General features: G+C 41.0%; 7 protein-coding genes across 7 annotated transcripts; 5 read left to right on the forward strand and 2 right to left on the reverse strand.

The window, feature by feature from the left end:
- Positions 1-59: 59 nt before the first annotated feature.
- Positions 60-1151, forward strand: FOA43_000450 (uncharacterized protein; the record flags this gene model as incomplete). The annotated part of the gene is made up of 1 exon (XM_038920781.1): positions 60-1151. The coding sequence occupies one exon, from the start codon at positions 60-62 to the stop codon at positions 1149-1151; it is 1092 nt and encodes a 363-aa protein (XP_038776709.1).
- Positions 1152-1294: 143 nt separating this feature from the next.
- FOA43_000451 (uncharacterized protein) lies at positions 1295-3568 on the forward strand (the record flags this gene model as incomplete). Its single annotated transcript, XM_038920782.1, has 1 exon — positions 1295-3568. One exon carries the CDS (start codon positions 1295-1297, stop codon positions 3566-3568), a length of 2274 nt encoding a protein of 757 aa, XP_038776710.1.
- A 6-nt stretch (positions 3569-3574) lies between these two features.
- FOA43_000452 (uncharacterized protein) lies at positions 3575-4411 on the reverse strand (the record flags this gene model as incomplete). The annotated part of the gene is made up of 1 exon (XM_038920783.1): positions 3575-4411. The coding sequence occupies one exon, from the start codon at positions 4409-4411 to the stop codon at positions 3575-3577; it is 837 nt and encodes a 278-aa protein (XP_038776711.1).
- A 255-nt stretch (positions 4412-4666) lies between these two features.
- On the forward strand, positions 4667-6487 carry FOA43_000453 (uncharacterized protein; the record flags this gene model as incomplete). The annotated part of the gene is made up of 1 exon (XM_038920784.1): positions 4667-6487. One exon carries the CDS (start codon positions 4667-4669, stop codon positions 6485-6487), a length of 1821 nt encoding a protein of 606 aa, XP_038776712.1.
- A 95-nt stretch (positions 6488-6582) lies between these two features.
- FOA43_000454 (uncharacterized protein) lies at positions 6583-7080 on the reverse strand (the record flags this gene model as incomplete). Its single annotated transcript, XM_038920785.1, has 1 exon — positions 6583-7080. The coding sequence occupies one exon, from the start codon at positions 7078-7080 to the stop codon at positions 6583-6585; it is 498 nt and encodes a 165-aa protein (XP_038776713.1).
- Positions 7081-7577: 497 nt separating this feature from the next.
- FOA43_000455 (uncharacterized protein) lies at positions 7578-12374 on the forward strand (the record flags this gene model as incomplete). The annotated part of the gene is made up of 1 exon (XM_038920786.1): positions 7578-12374. One exon carries the CDS (start codon positions 7578-7580, stop codon positions 12372-12374), a length of 4797 nt encoding a protein of 1598 aa, XP_038776714.1.
- Positions 12375-13261: 887 nt separating this feature from the next.
- On the forward strand, positions 13262-14308 carry FOA43_000456 (uncharacterized protein; the record flags this gene model as incomplete). Its single annotated transcript, XM_038920787.1, has 1 exon — positions 13262-14308. The coding sequence occupies one exon, from the start codon at positions 13262-13264 to the stop codon at positions 14306-14308; it is 1047 nt and encodes a 348-aa protein (XP_038776715.1).
- Positions 14309-14376: the final 68 nt, after the last annotated feature.

Consider the following 14376-nt stretch of genomic DNA (forward strand, 5'->3'; position numbering starts at 1 on the left):
TTTTGTAGCTTTATTGTCTGGAGTATCGAATATTTTATTATCTAAACTATCAATTCACTATGATGAAAGCTTTAACATATGTCAGACCAGGAGTTATCAAGTACCAGGATGTGGAGAAACCAAAATTACTTCAGCCTACAGATGTGATCGGAAAGACCGTTGTAACAACTATTTGCGGATCGGATCTTCATATCCTTTCAGGTGCTTTCCCAGAGTTCAACAAGTTGGCCGAGAAAAAGGCTGGCCGAGGATTTATCTTGGGTCATGAGGGTATCATCAAGGTGGAGCAAATAGGTTCTGAAGTAAAGAACTTTAAAGTCGGTGATGTGTGCATCGTCTCTTGCATCACTCCTTGTGGTGAATGCTTTTACTGTAAAGAAGGTTGCGAAGCTCATTGTACACAGAACGAGGGAACCTGTGGATGCATCTTGGGTAGTGAGATTGATGGAACTCAAGCTGATTATGTTAGAGTTCCTCTTGCTGACAATTCTTTAATCAAATGCCCGGATAACGTGAAGTTGGAGTCTTTATTAATGCTTAGTGACATTTTACCAACCTCCTACGAACTTGGTGTTCTGGATGGAGGTGTCAAAGAAGGAAGTACCGTTGCCATTGTCGGTATGGGACCTGTTGGGTTGGCTGCTTTGATCAGTGCTAAGGCATTGAATCCAGATTATATTGTTGCTATCGACTTGAACGAATCCAGATTGAAGACTGCCAAAAAATTGGGTGCCGACTACACCTTTAATCCAAGCAAGGATGATGTTGTTAAACTTGTTATGGGGCTTCCTGTGAAACAGGGTAAGCTACCCGGTGTCGATGTGGCCATCGAATGCTGTGGTATTCCGGCAACTTTCGAGATGTGCCAGGATATTGTTGGTATGAACGGTAGAATTGCCAATGTCGGTGTTCACTCTAAGTCATGCAAACTTGCTATGGAAAAGTTATGGGTCATGAATATCAACATAAGTACCGGATTGGTCTGCGGCCATTCTACAAAAGATTTACTCAGGAAAGTTGTATCCGGAGAATTGGATCCTTCGTCTTTGATTACTCATCGCTTCAAACTAAATGAGATCGAAAAGGCTTACGATGTCTTCAGCAATGCTTCTGAGACTGATGCCATTAAGATGCTTCTTATCAACGATTGAAACGATCGATTATCTATCTAACTTCATTTTCTTCCCTTTGCCTTCTTCTGGTGTAAAGATGAACGTTTTGTATTCCAAGTATTTTATTTATATCTCAGCCTTACTGTTTCTATCTCTTTATTTAGTTCACAAACCATTGCTATATGTCACCGAGATATACTTCTGCTAGACAGATTAAAGACGATCCTCGGTTTTCGCTCATTCCCGTGATATCTTATAGTTCACATTCTACTACTATTTCTAGTGCTACCCTCAATGATAGTGATGATATCACCCCTCCTTCTGGATCTCCAAAATATGAAGAAAATACGTTCATAGACTGGCAATATGAGTATGCCAGACTCAATTTTCCCAAGCGCATATGGTCACAAAGTGCATCGAGGTTCAAAAGATTTGAAAATCTCAGTGTGAGGTGGCTCACATTGATCATATCCAGTATAGGTACGGCCATGGTGACTCTGCTAATCGATTATGTAGGAATGCTATTTCATGACATTAAATTTGGAATTTGTCTTGACTCATTCTATCGCGTTAGATCTAAGTGTTACACTAAGTGGTCCAATTGGGGACCGTTGTTTGTCAGTGAGACACTTCTTCAGACCATTATCAACTTCGCAGTAGTCTTGATCACAACTACTCTCCTTGCTATTGGTGCCTTTAAAATCGCTGCTAGACACTCTGATATTTCGAAAAGCGGAATTGCTGAGATGAAAATGATTGTTTCTGGTCTATTCCTTCCACGATTCTTGAATTCTTCTCTAATTTTCAGCAAAATCATTAGTCTTTTGATGGTTATCGCCAGTGGATTATGGCTAGGCTATGAAGGACCATTGGTTCACATCGCATGTGCTTTATTGAGTACCTGTCTTGATGTCTTTTCTCGCTTTGGCGTCGGATTCACGAACGAGGCTATCAGAAGAGAGTTCTTATCTTCTGGTTTCTCTATAGGTATAGCGTCTGCATTCAATGCTCCTATTGGCGGGGTTTTATTTGGACTCGAACAGATACAGTCATATTTCCCAGTTGATAAGATGATGTGGAACTCATTTATTTGCACCACCATTGGTGTCACTGTTCTACAGAAACTCAACCCCTTTAAGGACGTTTCAGTCAACGACTCCTTCAAAGTGGATTTTAAGAACAATTGGCTTTACTTCGAGGCCTTCGTATACATTTTTCTTGGTTTGATATGTGGCTCTCTTGGGATCCTTTTCAATAAGCTTAACACTACATTCGCTCGCTTTAGAAAGAGACACATTGGAGGCAGTTCAGGACTTCGTCTGACCGAAGTCGTTGTTGTTGCTATCGTCTCAAATGTTTTAGCTTTCTGCTTCAATGCCTCTCATCGTAGTATAACCGAAATGATGGATTTACTTTTTACAGATTGTGCTGATGATCCCAACAGCCCTCTATGCTCCTTAGATAACACCGAAGGCTTCCCTATAAAGACGTTGCTCGTACTTCTTTTCCTCATTGTACAGGGCTACTTTCTCTCCGCTTACACTTACGGTATTTTCGTTCCAGGTGGTGCATTAATTCCGGCCCTTACGGTGGGAGCATTGATAGGCAGGTTTGTTGGAGTTCTTGTCGAGTTTATTCAGTACAGGTTTTCCGATTTGAGTGTCTTTCTACACTGTTACAACGAGAAAATCTCTTGTATTTCTGTTGCATCGTATGCTGTGGTTGGATCGGCATCATTTTTTGCTGCTGTCACCAAGATGAGTGTTGCATCTGTAGTGATTGTATTCGAGCTTACCGGTGCTCTCAATTATATCATCCCTATCATGATGGGAGTCTTCTGTGCCAAAGTCTTGAACGATTTGTTTTTGGGAAAATCAATCTATGAGCTGTGGCTCATTGCTGAAAATGAATGCTACTTGCCATCAAATTTGGAGGATACCATGACAGTATCAGAGATGTCGATGATGTCGGCAACACAGCTAATGACTTCTGCCGATGATTTGGAAGTTATATATGATAGCAGATGCATAACTGTGCAAGATCTTGAAGATGTTCCTGCAAGTCTGTATGGACACCCAATTCTTAAGTCTCCATCGGATCCTGAACTCATTGGTTATGTTACTTCGTTTCAAATCGGCCAAGAAGTGGATAGAATTCATACTAATCTAACACCTACAACTGACACCAATGAATCTGTTCGTAATGAGGCCGAGGACGGAAATAGCAACGGCTATTTTTCTCTGGGCCAGACGATGACGCCGTTGGCAGATCTATTTGTTGTCGCTCCCAATTTCAACCTTTTGACGGCATATCAGGCCATGGATAAGTTGAAACTAAGTAACATATTTGTTTGCCACGCGGGTACAAGTAACTTTAGAGGAGTAATAAGTAAGCAAGACCTGGTTCAGTTTGTGCATCTGAACGATAAAAAATTGAAGAAAGAGGTAGGTATATAGTGAGTTTTATTTGGGACAGCCTATATTAGTGATATGTCTTGTCATTTGGGCCATGGGATAAGGAATTGATGGGAATTCCGTTTCTACGTCTGTGTCCAGTTCAGAATCAGAATCAGATTCATTTCTGTTAGGCAAGGTTGATGCGGCATTAGTGCAAATTTTAGAAGAGAGTTCGCAACGGATCTCATGATGAATGGTTTTAACGGAACCACAATCAGTCGAGTACTGAGGATTTTTGAGCGAATCAGAAGAATTCTTCATGGTTTTGAAGTGTTCAGGGACATAATCTTTGGGAGCCTCCTTGTTTAAAACGAGTCTCATCAAAAGATAACGTTTGGGAGGAAGAGCGGGTAATAATTGTGTCTCAGCGATGAGATGCTTCAACAGGCTCATCATGGCATTTTTCTCATCATCGACGACTAGCTCATTATCATTGATAACCATGGTAAGATAATGATCACGTCTTTCATAATTGACGCTAAATGTGTAGGATTCAAACACATTCTGTGTAGATTTGTTATCGAGAATAATGGTAAGGCACACGGCCTGCAAGTATCCTCTATGAATTGCCTCGCCAACAGAATTTCGCAGCCACAAGATGATCGTGTCTGCCTCTAGAGACAGACCTTCCTTTAGAAGTTGTACAGAAAGGGCCTCTGACAAGTTTTTTTCCCGGCCATACCGCTTACTGAACGAGTACTTTGTTTTGACAAAATGCAAATCATCAAATAGACCCCGCAAATACGACACGCTGCTTACGGCAATGAATAAGAAGGAATTGATCAAATCCTCACTCACTGAGAGCGGCAGCCTTGAAGATGGAGTTCTACGTAGTAAGGACATATGGAGAATTGGTAGAGAAGGGAAGATCTAAAAATGTATGAATATCTTTGAATTGGCTGATCCCTTTTGGTTCCCCTTCAGTCCCTTTTTGTGCCCTATATCTTAGACGCGGCAATGGATTGGAAAAAAAAAGTTTTGAAATTTGAAACCTCGAAATTGTGGGGCCGAGGGGTAGCTAACTAATATACAAAAAGACATCGTGATGATCCACCGGATACAACTTTCTTTATCTAATTATTTATAGTTTATCTCAATATGCTTTCAAGAGGTACCGGAATCGCACTTACTGCTAAAAGAGCGCTAGGAATTGGCCGAATCAGCCTTATTAGGGGCTTCAGAACTACTACCTCCTACAAAGCTAAGCAGGATTCTTCAGACGAGGTGTTCACCAGATTAAATGATGACACAGATCCGAAGAGAAACAAACTATTTGAATATCATTGGGGAACGTGGATGAATAACGATGCTGCTGAGAAACAGAAGAGGATTACCAAGTTCTCGATTTCTGGCTTGAATATTCTCACAGGAGTGCTAGAGGATGTTGCTAATGCTAAAGATGTAGACAAAAAGGGAGAATTGAAGATGATGGATGGAAATGTAAATGTTCTTACCAAGAACTTGAAAGAATTGACAGGTTCATCTTTTGAGAATATCAAACAGGTTGTTTCTATTCACGAAGGTATGTTTCACCACGTTTACTTGGTGAACCTGAACAATGGTAAAAGCATGATTCTCAGATTACCTTATAAGCTCTACCCTGACTACTATACAAGCAGAGCTGTTAATAGTGAAGTAGCCACTACGGAGTTTCTCAGAGAACAGTTAGGCTTGAAAGTGCCAAAGGTGTTGGCCTATTCGGGTCAGTTCGACAATTATCTCAACTATCCTTTCATTCTATCGGAGTATATTGAGGGAGATCTACTTATGAAAGATTGGTATCCCCTTGTTGAAGGTAAGGTTGAAGATAAAAAGGTTAGCAATGAATTGCACAAGGTAATCACCCCTATATTTGATTTTTTCAAGGCTGTTACTAAACCAGTGTTCACAGGTTATGGATCATTGTATTTTAAACAGGATTATCCTCAAGGTAAACCTGCCATTGATGGCCAAGAAAAGTTTGTTCTTGGCCCTACCACTTTGAAGCCATACTATGAAAAAGGATCGAATTTAGATCAGAAGGAAGTGGATAAGTTTGTTGGACCGTGGGCCCTTGATCAGCCTTTAAAGATGGTTTCTGACTTGGCCCAAGTCAACATTGCTAGTCTTCGAAAGGAACAGAATAATCGACATGCAGAAGAAGCTCTCAGGGTATATAAAGCGCTATTGGCTACTGGCGAAAAGTTGTTTGACTTGAAGAGTTCCAGTATTCCAAATTTCAAAGAGATGATCAAACCAAGATTGTTCATTCCCGACTTGGATCCAATGAACGTAATTACTTCAGAGAACGGGAACTACTTTGTCGATTTTGAAGACAGTACTGTGACACCTTTCATCTTAAACCCTGCACCGAAGTTTGTGGAATACACTGGTCCTAAAGTGTTCCACCTTAGTGAGATTCCGGACTTGGAAAAACTGGATGCCGACCTGAAAGATCAATATGAGTATATGCAAAAGCGTACCAGAAACCAAGTTTACTGGGAAAAGTCGTTGGCAGAGAATACTAGCAAGCTTGCCATTAGTGCGGCTCCTGCTGTTAAGAAAATCAGGGAGTCGTTTACCAGTGCGTTGAAAGATAAAAACCCGAAGGACTACCTTAACATTGAAGCATCTCTTGCGGATCTTGAGATGCTTTGGAAGTCATTTTCTGAGGATCATGTTGTTGGAGAGGGAGACTGTCCAATCAAGTTTACTGAGGAAGACCTGGACAAGTTCAAGGAGGATTTCGAGGATCTTCAGAAGGATCTTTCATCCACTCCATTTGCCGCCACAGGTGGCTGGGTTCCTCAAGATGTCTTTGAAAATCTACTGAATAAAGGATTAATAGTAAAGGATGGAGAGAACTACAAGATCGACATCGACAAGGCATTGAAAGATGCCCCAACCAAAGAAAAAGACGATGGCAGAGCTGCCAATTGAATCGACTCGATATACTTCATGTATATTTCGTAATATCTTTGAATAATAAATAACAAATGAATAAATAAATAAATAGTTGAGCACCACGTTCAGCTTCATTTGAAACCCTTGTCCGGTCTGGCCTGGAACAACTTCTCCTCACCGTCCCTTCCCCCAAGATCCTTGTATAAACCATCGTAAGGGTAATCCCTTGGCATACTCGGTCTGTCCGGCCATAGATCCCCTAGATAGATAACAGCAGCAAAGGCACCCAAACATCCAAAAAACACGCTGATTTGCTTGAGGGCCGTTCTGTCCCTCACTGGATGAAAGTGATCTGGAGACCACATATCCATGTAATCATGGAATGGATGGATCTTCTCACCAAAATTGACTCTGTTTTGTTGATCATCGTACTTCTTATACGGGTCTCTGTACTGTGGAGGAACGTAGTCCTTAGGCACTTCGACACCAAACTCTTTCTCCGCATCCGGGAGGAACTTTGGAAGTTCGTATTCTTCCTTGGAACTTACAAATCTTTTGCTTTGCAAACAAACATCTTTTATGCCTCTTCTATTGCATGCCACTATGCTCTTAGTTACTTGTCTGAACATTTTCAACAAACAATTCTTACGCTTGCCAAGGATCAATTGTGTTAGATGCTGTCGTAATTATTTTTCTCTATCTTCTTTTGTATGCCCTTTGATTATTCCTATTCTCTCTATCTTCTCCAACCAGAAAGCGCGAAAAAAATTTTATGTTGCTGTGCCACAAGAGAATATATGTGGCGAAATACCAAGCGCTGGGATTACAGGATTTCGAAGAATGACAGAAGACACAAGGGAGAAGGCAGAAGGCTGAAGGATGACGGTAAAATCAATGTACCAGATAATTCATTATTTGATTGTCTTGTGATTTTTGATATCTTCCATCTTGGCAAATTGACAAGCAGAAGCCCACCTTTTCACCCCCCCCCTGCTGTGACGGCTGTCTACCTCAAACGCCGTGCGCGCTCCTCGCTTGGATCGCGCCCCATTTTATTTCATGCTTGTATAACATTTTAGCACCAGATACTTCTTCCTTCTTTTTTCATCCTATCATTCACTATACTATGCCTTATAGTGTAAAGCTGGAGTCAGGTCGACTGGCAAATTCTGGGAAAAGACATCAAAGTAATGATACTGATACTGCTAATAGACTGGCCAAAAGGTCAAAAAAGGACCAGAATACCAGCTCAGCGCAATCACACTATATAGAAGAAATAACGGGTTCAACGAATCAAGGTGATTCTGATTCAATCACCATCTCTGTCAATGATTCTTTGAAGCTTCCTGCATACTATTCTCAATCGACAATTCTATCTCATCAGAGAAAAGTGGTGGATCAAGAGTCTGGCAAACAGAAGTTATGCGATCTACTTATATCGAACGAGAAACTTATAGACGAGCTATTTCATCTTCGAAATTACACCTCCTTGGTTTATTTTGATCCCCAAAAGGCTTCTGAAATTAGATCCTCCGAGAGCTTTCAGCGGATTGAACAGGAGTATCAATTATGGCCGGAAATAGAAGAGAAACAGCGCGGGAGGCGTGTTAGCTCCAGAGTTATGCAGCATTCCGATCCTCTCCGTCTTGAAATACATAATATGCTATTTGAGCGTTCCAAAAAGACGCGGACCAAACTTATAGAACAGGTTAAGGAAGATAAACCGAAGGCAATGGTGAAGCGTGAAACGAAGTCTCAGGGGAAAGTGAAGAAAGATGAGGAAGAGGAAGAGGAGGAAAAAAGGGATGAAGAGGAGGAAGAAGAAGAGGAGGAAGAAGAGGAGGAAAAAGAAGTGGAAGAAGAAGAAGAAGATCATAATGATGAGTCTGAAGAGGATAGCAGTTTTGAAATGTCGTCAGATGATTCAGTCGTTCACGTTTCTCCTTTACCTGAAAACTACCATCTGCCAAAAAAGATTTCTCTATCTTATCACATTAAACCGCAAAGAATCGCACACCCAATGTTCATCACCAGGCCTAAATTCAAAAGCTTGGATGAGTTTCTCAATTCTTATAAGACCACAATAGAGGATCCACCTAGAGATCTCTCGATTCCAGAGTACAATGAATATTTGAAATCACAAGAACATCTTGTAGATAAGATTAAAGATGGATTACGGAGGAAGCTGTTGAAATTGGATTTCAATGAAAACATTTTCAGAAACGTTCCAAGTGGCAGTCGAGAGCCTACTATCATCAAACGGAATTTTCAGCATAATATCAGTCATTACAAACTTCCTCCATCTCCATTTAGAATGAAGAATGAATTGACTCATTATGATCATATAGTGGCTCAAGGTATCAAGCTCTCTAAAGTGGTTCATCATATGAGAACTGTCAAGTTACAAAAAGGCCGCAAGATCGCTCAGATGATTGAAAATCATTTTAGGCGGCTCTCGCAAGAGAAGGAGAGACGGCAGCGTGAATTTCATAGAAAGAAGCTTAAATTAGCTCGCGATACTGCACGGGAGGTCAAAAAGAGGTGGCTTATCGCTGTTAAGGCCTTCAAGATTTTAGAAGAACGAGAGCAGGAAAGGGAGAGAGCTGAGCAATCAAAGAAACAGCTATCGAAGATACTTGATCAAAGTACCAAGGTATTAGGTGCCCAGCTGACTAATAAAAGAAGTACCAGCCCTCGAGTGCTAGGCGCACATGATGAGGCTTCGGAAACCGACTCTTCCATAAATGACGACGATTACTTTAGTTCCAGCACATCAAACGAGGAAGGGGATACTGATGATAATGATCTGACTATGGGTGAGCAGACTGATGGACAAATTAATGAAAACAGTGATGATAATCTATTGACGGCTGAGCAGTTGAGGCAAAAGTACAAAGTTTTGGTAGAAGCAGACCAAGAGGATGCAGAAGAATCTGATGACGGTGAAAATTTACCTGGCTCAGGGCTAGCGGATTTGTATGGGGGTAATGCTTCTCACGTCGACTTAAATCCTGAATTGGCGTCTAGTGAAGTTTCTGAAAGGGAGAAACAATTACTCGCGAACGAGACACCAGATCCACTTCTTGAGGATGAAGATAACGGCGATGATGACGATGACGACTTTTCCGATTCCACTGATGATAGTGGCTCACTGGGTGACAGTGAAGCAGAGAGTGCGGTCAACAGTGAAAGCGGAGATGTGAGTCTAAATGGACCCACGGATCATGGATTGGAGTCTTTATTGGATAAAAACATTGATGATTCCGATGATGATTCTGTTTACAGTGAGCATGACTCTGACACTCCTACTTCGTCTCCTAAGGATGGCTCTGGCAAAGACGAGTCCTCGTCCATTCCAGATGTTCCTCTTCCGTCTCTATTACGTGGTACTCTAAGGCCTTACCAAAAGCAAGGCCTTAACTGGCTTGCTTCGTTGTACAATAATGGTACCAACGGTATTCTTGCAGACGAAATGGGTTTAGGCAAAACTATTCAGACTATTGCTTTGATCGCCTATCTTGCATGTGAGAAAAATGAATGGGGACCACATTTAATTGTTGTACCGACCTCCGTGATGCTTAATTGGGAGATGGAATTCAAGAGATTTGCTCCAGGCTTTAAAGTTCTGACGTACTATGGCTCTCCACAGCAGCGTAAGGAGAAGAGGAAGGGTTGGAATACTCTAGATTCTTTTCATGTGTGCGTCACCTCATACCAATTGGTTGTGCAAGACCACGCCGTGTTTCGCAGAAAAAAATGGCAATACATGATACTAGATGAGGCCCACAACATCAAGAACTTCCGTTCTCAGCGGTGGAGATCTTTGCTAAATTTCAACACAGAACACCGGTTGTTACTTACTGGTACTCCGCTTCAGAATAACATCGTTGAGTTGTGGTCCTTGTTATATTTCTTGATGCCTTCTTCGAAGACCAACCAATCCATGCCCGAAGGATTTGCCGATTTAATGAATTTTCAGCAATGGTTTGGAAGGCCTGTTGATAAAATCATTCAAGGTGGTGGTCTCGTTAACGATAAGGAAACCAGAGAAACGGTGGATAAGCTTCACCAAGTATTGAGGCCTTATCTTCTTAGGCGGTTAAAACAGGACGTTGAAAAGCAGATGCCTGCAAAATATGAGCATATAGTTTATTGCAGATTGTCAAAAAGACAGAGACTTCTCTACGATGATTTCATGAGTCGGGCCCAAACAAAGGAGACTCTTGCAAGCGGAAACTTTTTGAGTATCATCAACTGTTTGATGCAATTGAGGAAAGTTTGTAACCATCCCGATCTATTTGAAGTCCGTCCTATCAATACGAGCTTTGCACTTAAGAAGTCTGTCACTGTTGATTTCCTTTTGAAGAAGATGGTTGTCAAGAGGCACATGAAGTCTGATCCTTTTAAGAAAGTTGATCTCAATTTCCTGAATCTAATTCCCTCTCAAAATTATCTGTTAACATCTCATGAGCTCAGTGGTGTCAAGAGGCTTTCAGCCTCTAATATTTTTGCACAAAGAGTCAAAGAACTGAAGAGTAAACTTGAGGTCGAAAAAAGTGAACCTAGCTTGGCAAACTTGGAAGATTATTACAAATGGCTGATCTACAAGCAGAACAATGATCTTCTTGAACATACAAAGCATGCCATGTATGTGAATAGCAATAATTGCAACAAGGCTCAGATAATATCCTCGAACTTGATCAAACTGCTTACCGTTGATAGATATTCTAAGCAAAATATAGAGCAGCTTGAAGAGCTAAGAGCGGTGAAGACTATAGATTTCCGTTCCAAGCTGATGTCTCCCATTATTGAGAATTTCACGTTCATTACGCCAAAAGTTACTGCTGAAGATATGGTTGATATGTGCGCTCCAGCAGAGTTGAAAAGAGAGATTCAGCATGCAGCTCAAATCGATCAGATCAGTAATCCGTTCCATCAAGTGCAGATAAAATCATCCATTGCCTTTCCGGACAAATCACTTTTACAGTATGATTGCGGTAAGTTACAAAAACTTGCTATCTTACTACAAGAGTTAATTAGTAACGGGCACCGAGTACTTATTTTTACACAAATGTCTAAGGTCTTGGATATTCTGGAGAAATTTTTGAATTACAATGGCTATACATACATGAGACTAGACGGTGCCACAAAGATTGAAGACAGACAGTTGATGACGGAAAGGTTTAACAGAGATAATCGTGTAAACTGTTTCATTTTGAGTACACGTTCTGGTGGATTGGGTATAAACTTGACCGGTGCCGATACAGTTGTATTTTACGATTCCGATTGGAATCCAGCCATGGATAAGCAGTGTCAGGATAGGTGTCACAGGATTGGTCAAACACGAGACGTCCATATTTACCGGTTTGTCTCGGAATATACGATTGAGTCGAACATTCTCAAGAAGGCCAACCAAAAACGGCAATTGGATAACGTTGTCATCCAGGAAGGTGACTTTACCACAGATTATTTCAACAAGATTACCGTTAAAGATTTACTAGGAGAACAGAGTGGCGCTGAGGAAGGAGACGGGACGAAATCGGGTGTTGAAGGAAATTATTCTAAAGGTAATAAAGTTCTTCTTGATAATGCTGGCCGAGAAGATTTGACAAAGGCGTTGGAACAGGCTGAAGATACTGAAGATGCAGCGGCAGCTGAAGTTGCAATGAAGGAAGTTAGCTTGGATACTAGGGACTTCGAGGACGATAATAAGGACAGTGGTAGAAGTCCGAGCGTCGGAACTCCTATGGAAAGTGATGTGACCAAATCTGCCGAGATGGCACAGAAAATAGCTTTGAAAGAGGAAACAGTGGAAGGGCATGAGCCCGAACAAGTATATGAAGATGAAGATGAAGATGATGGGGTCGGAGATGTCGATGAGTACATGATTCGGTTCATCGCTGGAGGATTCTATTTTGATTAAAAGCGAGGAAAGCCGATGAATTGATCGCTTCCTCACTTTGTATTATATGTATTTTTAGTCAATAATGAGTATATTTATGTTATGTTCATTCTAAGATGTGTCTTTGCGGTGCTCATTAGGGTCGGTCTTGATGATTTTATGTGGATTGAAGAGAAGCTTTTTTCAAAGCAAACTTCAATTTCCTCATGGCGTTTATAGCTTCTTCTGAAGATATTCTTTTTTACCAATGCCAACACCATGCCCTCCGAAAACAGCACCATCGTTGTTAATTGCTCTCTGAACCATGTTGTTAATGACTTGTTTAGCAACAGCAATCTTTCCTCGTGGAAAGATTTCCAATGCATGAATATTTCGGTCCCCAACATGTCCGACAACTGTGGTCAGTAATCCGGGACTTTCTATATCATCAACGGTCTTAGTAATCACCTTAGGAAGTCTTGACACAGAAATAGCAACATCTGTAGGTCACAAGATATTTTTCACACGAAAACCATCTTTCAATTGTTCTGCATATACCGGCTGCAATCATGAACTTCAAGTGGGTACTATGAGAAGAGTGAAGACTGTTGGGAAATCAACTTTAAAGGCTCATCTAAAAGCCCAATTTTTGTAGAAAACTGAACAATGGCATACTCAGAACTCCTTTCAGAGATGTATATAGTAGTATGGTTAATCTAAATAGTGTAAATATTGCTTTCATTCCAGATCTCGACCCCCTATCTTATCAGGTTTTCCGAGACATGATAAGAATATTTCCTAATTGGAATATTCTTCAAACTTTTTTCCTTCGAAGTGGAAAAGCGGAAAAAAGTATTCATATTGATTGACAGAATTGGCCGGCCTATCAGCTTTACTTCAATTTGTATTGTGAGTGATTCCCCACTAGAATGATCTCGCTAATAGCTGAAATCAATAGATTCAACAGCAACTTTCCTTTAGTAACTTACGCACCTATTGACAATGTTTCTGAATCATTTGATAGTTTAGAAAGTAAACGGGAGTTTAAGCTTGTGGACGAAGAAGAAGAAGACAACGGGAATGTCAATCAGTACACTAAATTCAAACTTGGGGTCTACAATGTGCTTCCATTTAACTTCGATGAGAATATTTTGGTGACAGTGGATCCGTTATGTTTCTTTGCTTTGCTACTTCTTGCTTCTAGATCGGGATGTTATCTACCCAAACTAGGGCCTGATACCAACAGTGCGGGATATGCAAATACCCGTAATGGTTCTATTGTTTCACTTGCATTTGGGGCTTCACCAGATGGAGAGTTGCCTATTTTAATAGAAGATGAGATCGATAAGATTACCAAAACGGTCAAGAGAAAGGTGAGAAGAACCACCGTGGTTAACAAGTTTGCCCTTGCTAGTGTTACCGATACTACAGAGCTCATGTATATTAAGTTGGTTGATACCCGATTATTTGACTTTTATATTTCTCGACTAACGCTGACGAAAGACAAGAGCCTTATAATGAGGCTATATTCATTGTCTGGTATCGAAGAAAAGCAGCAGGATATCTCTGAAAAATTGGTTTACCCATCGGTGATGGCTCATTTAGTGTCGAGATTCCAGTTTGACTTAAGGAATCCGTCAATTGCTTCGGCATTCAACACCGGCTTTTTTTGGTTTCCATCTTGGATAAGGCCCAAATACTACACCCAATCAATTAATGAGGAGTACCAGAGATGCAAGGACGAAGGTATTGAGGCTCTGCTCCAGTTTGAGCGGGTCTACAACGACGCAGGTCAAAAAGGCTTTTTCTTCGGTAGTGAAACGAATAAACCCAGCGTGTTCGACTATAAATTGGCAGCCATGGTATACTGCATACTGGATTTGGCCGAGTTTGTAGATGAGTTTGCTCAAGTGAAGGTCAAATGTCCTGGGTTGGCTTTCCACTGCGCGGCTGTGATGAAGACCGTAATGAAATAAATCAGCGATAGTAAGACGAATAATGAACTCTCTTTTTTTTTTCCTTCTTCTTGTCCTCTTCTACTCTT

This window comes from Brettanomyces nanus, chromosome 1, assembly GCF_011074865.1.
Source record: "Brettanomyces nanus chromosome 1, complete sequence".
Taxonomy (NCBI): domain Eukaryota; kingdom Fungi; phylum Ascomycota; class Pichiomycetes; order Pichiales; family Pichiaceae; genus Brettanomyces; species Brettanomyces nanus.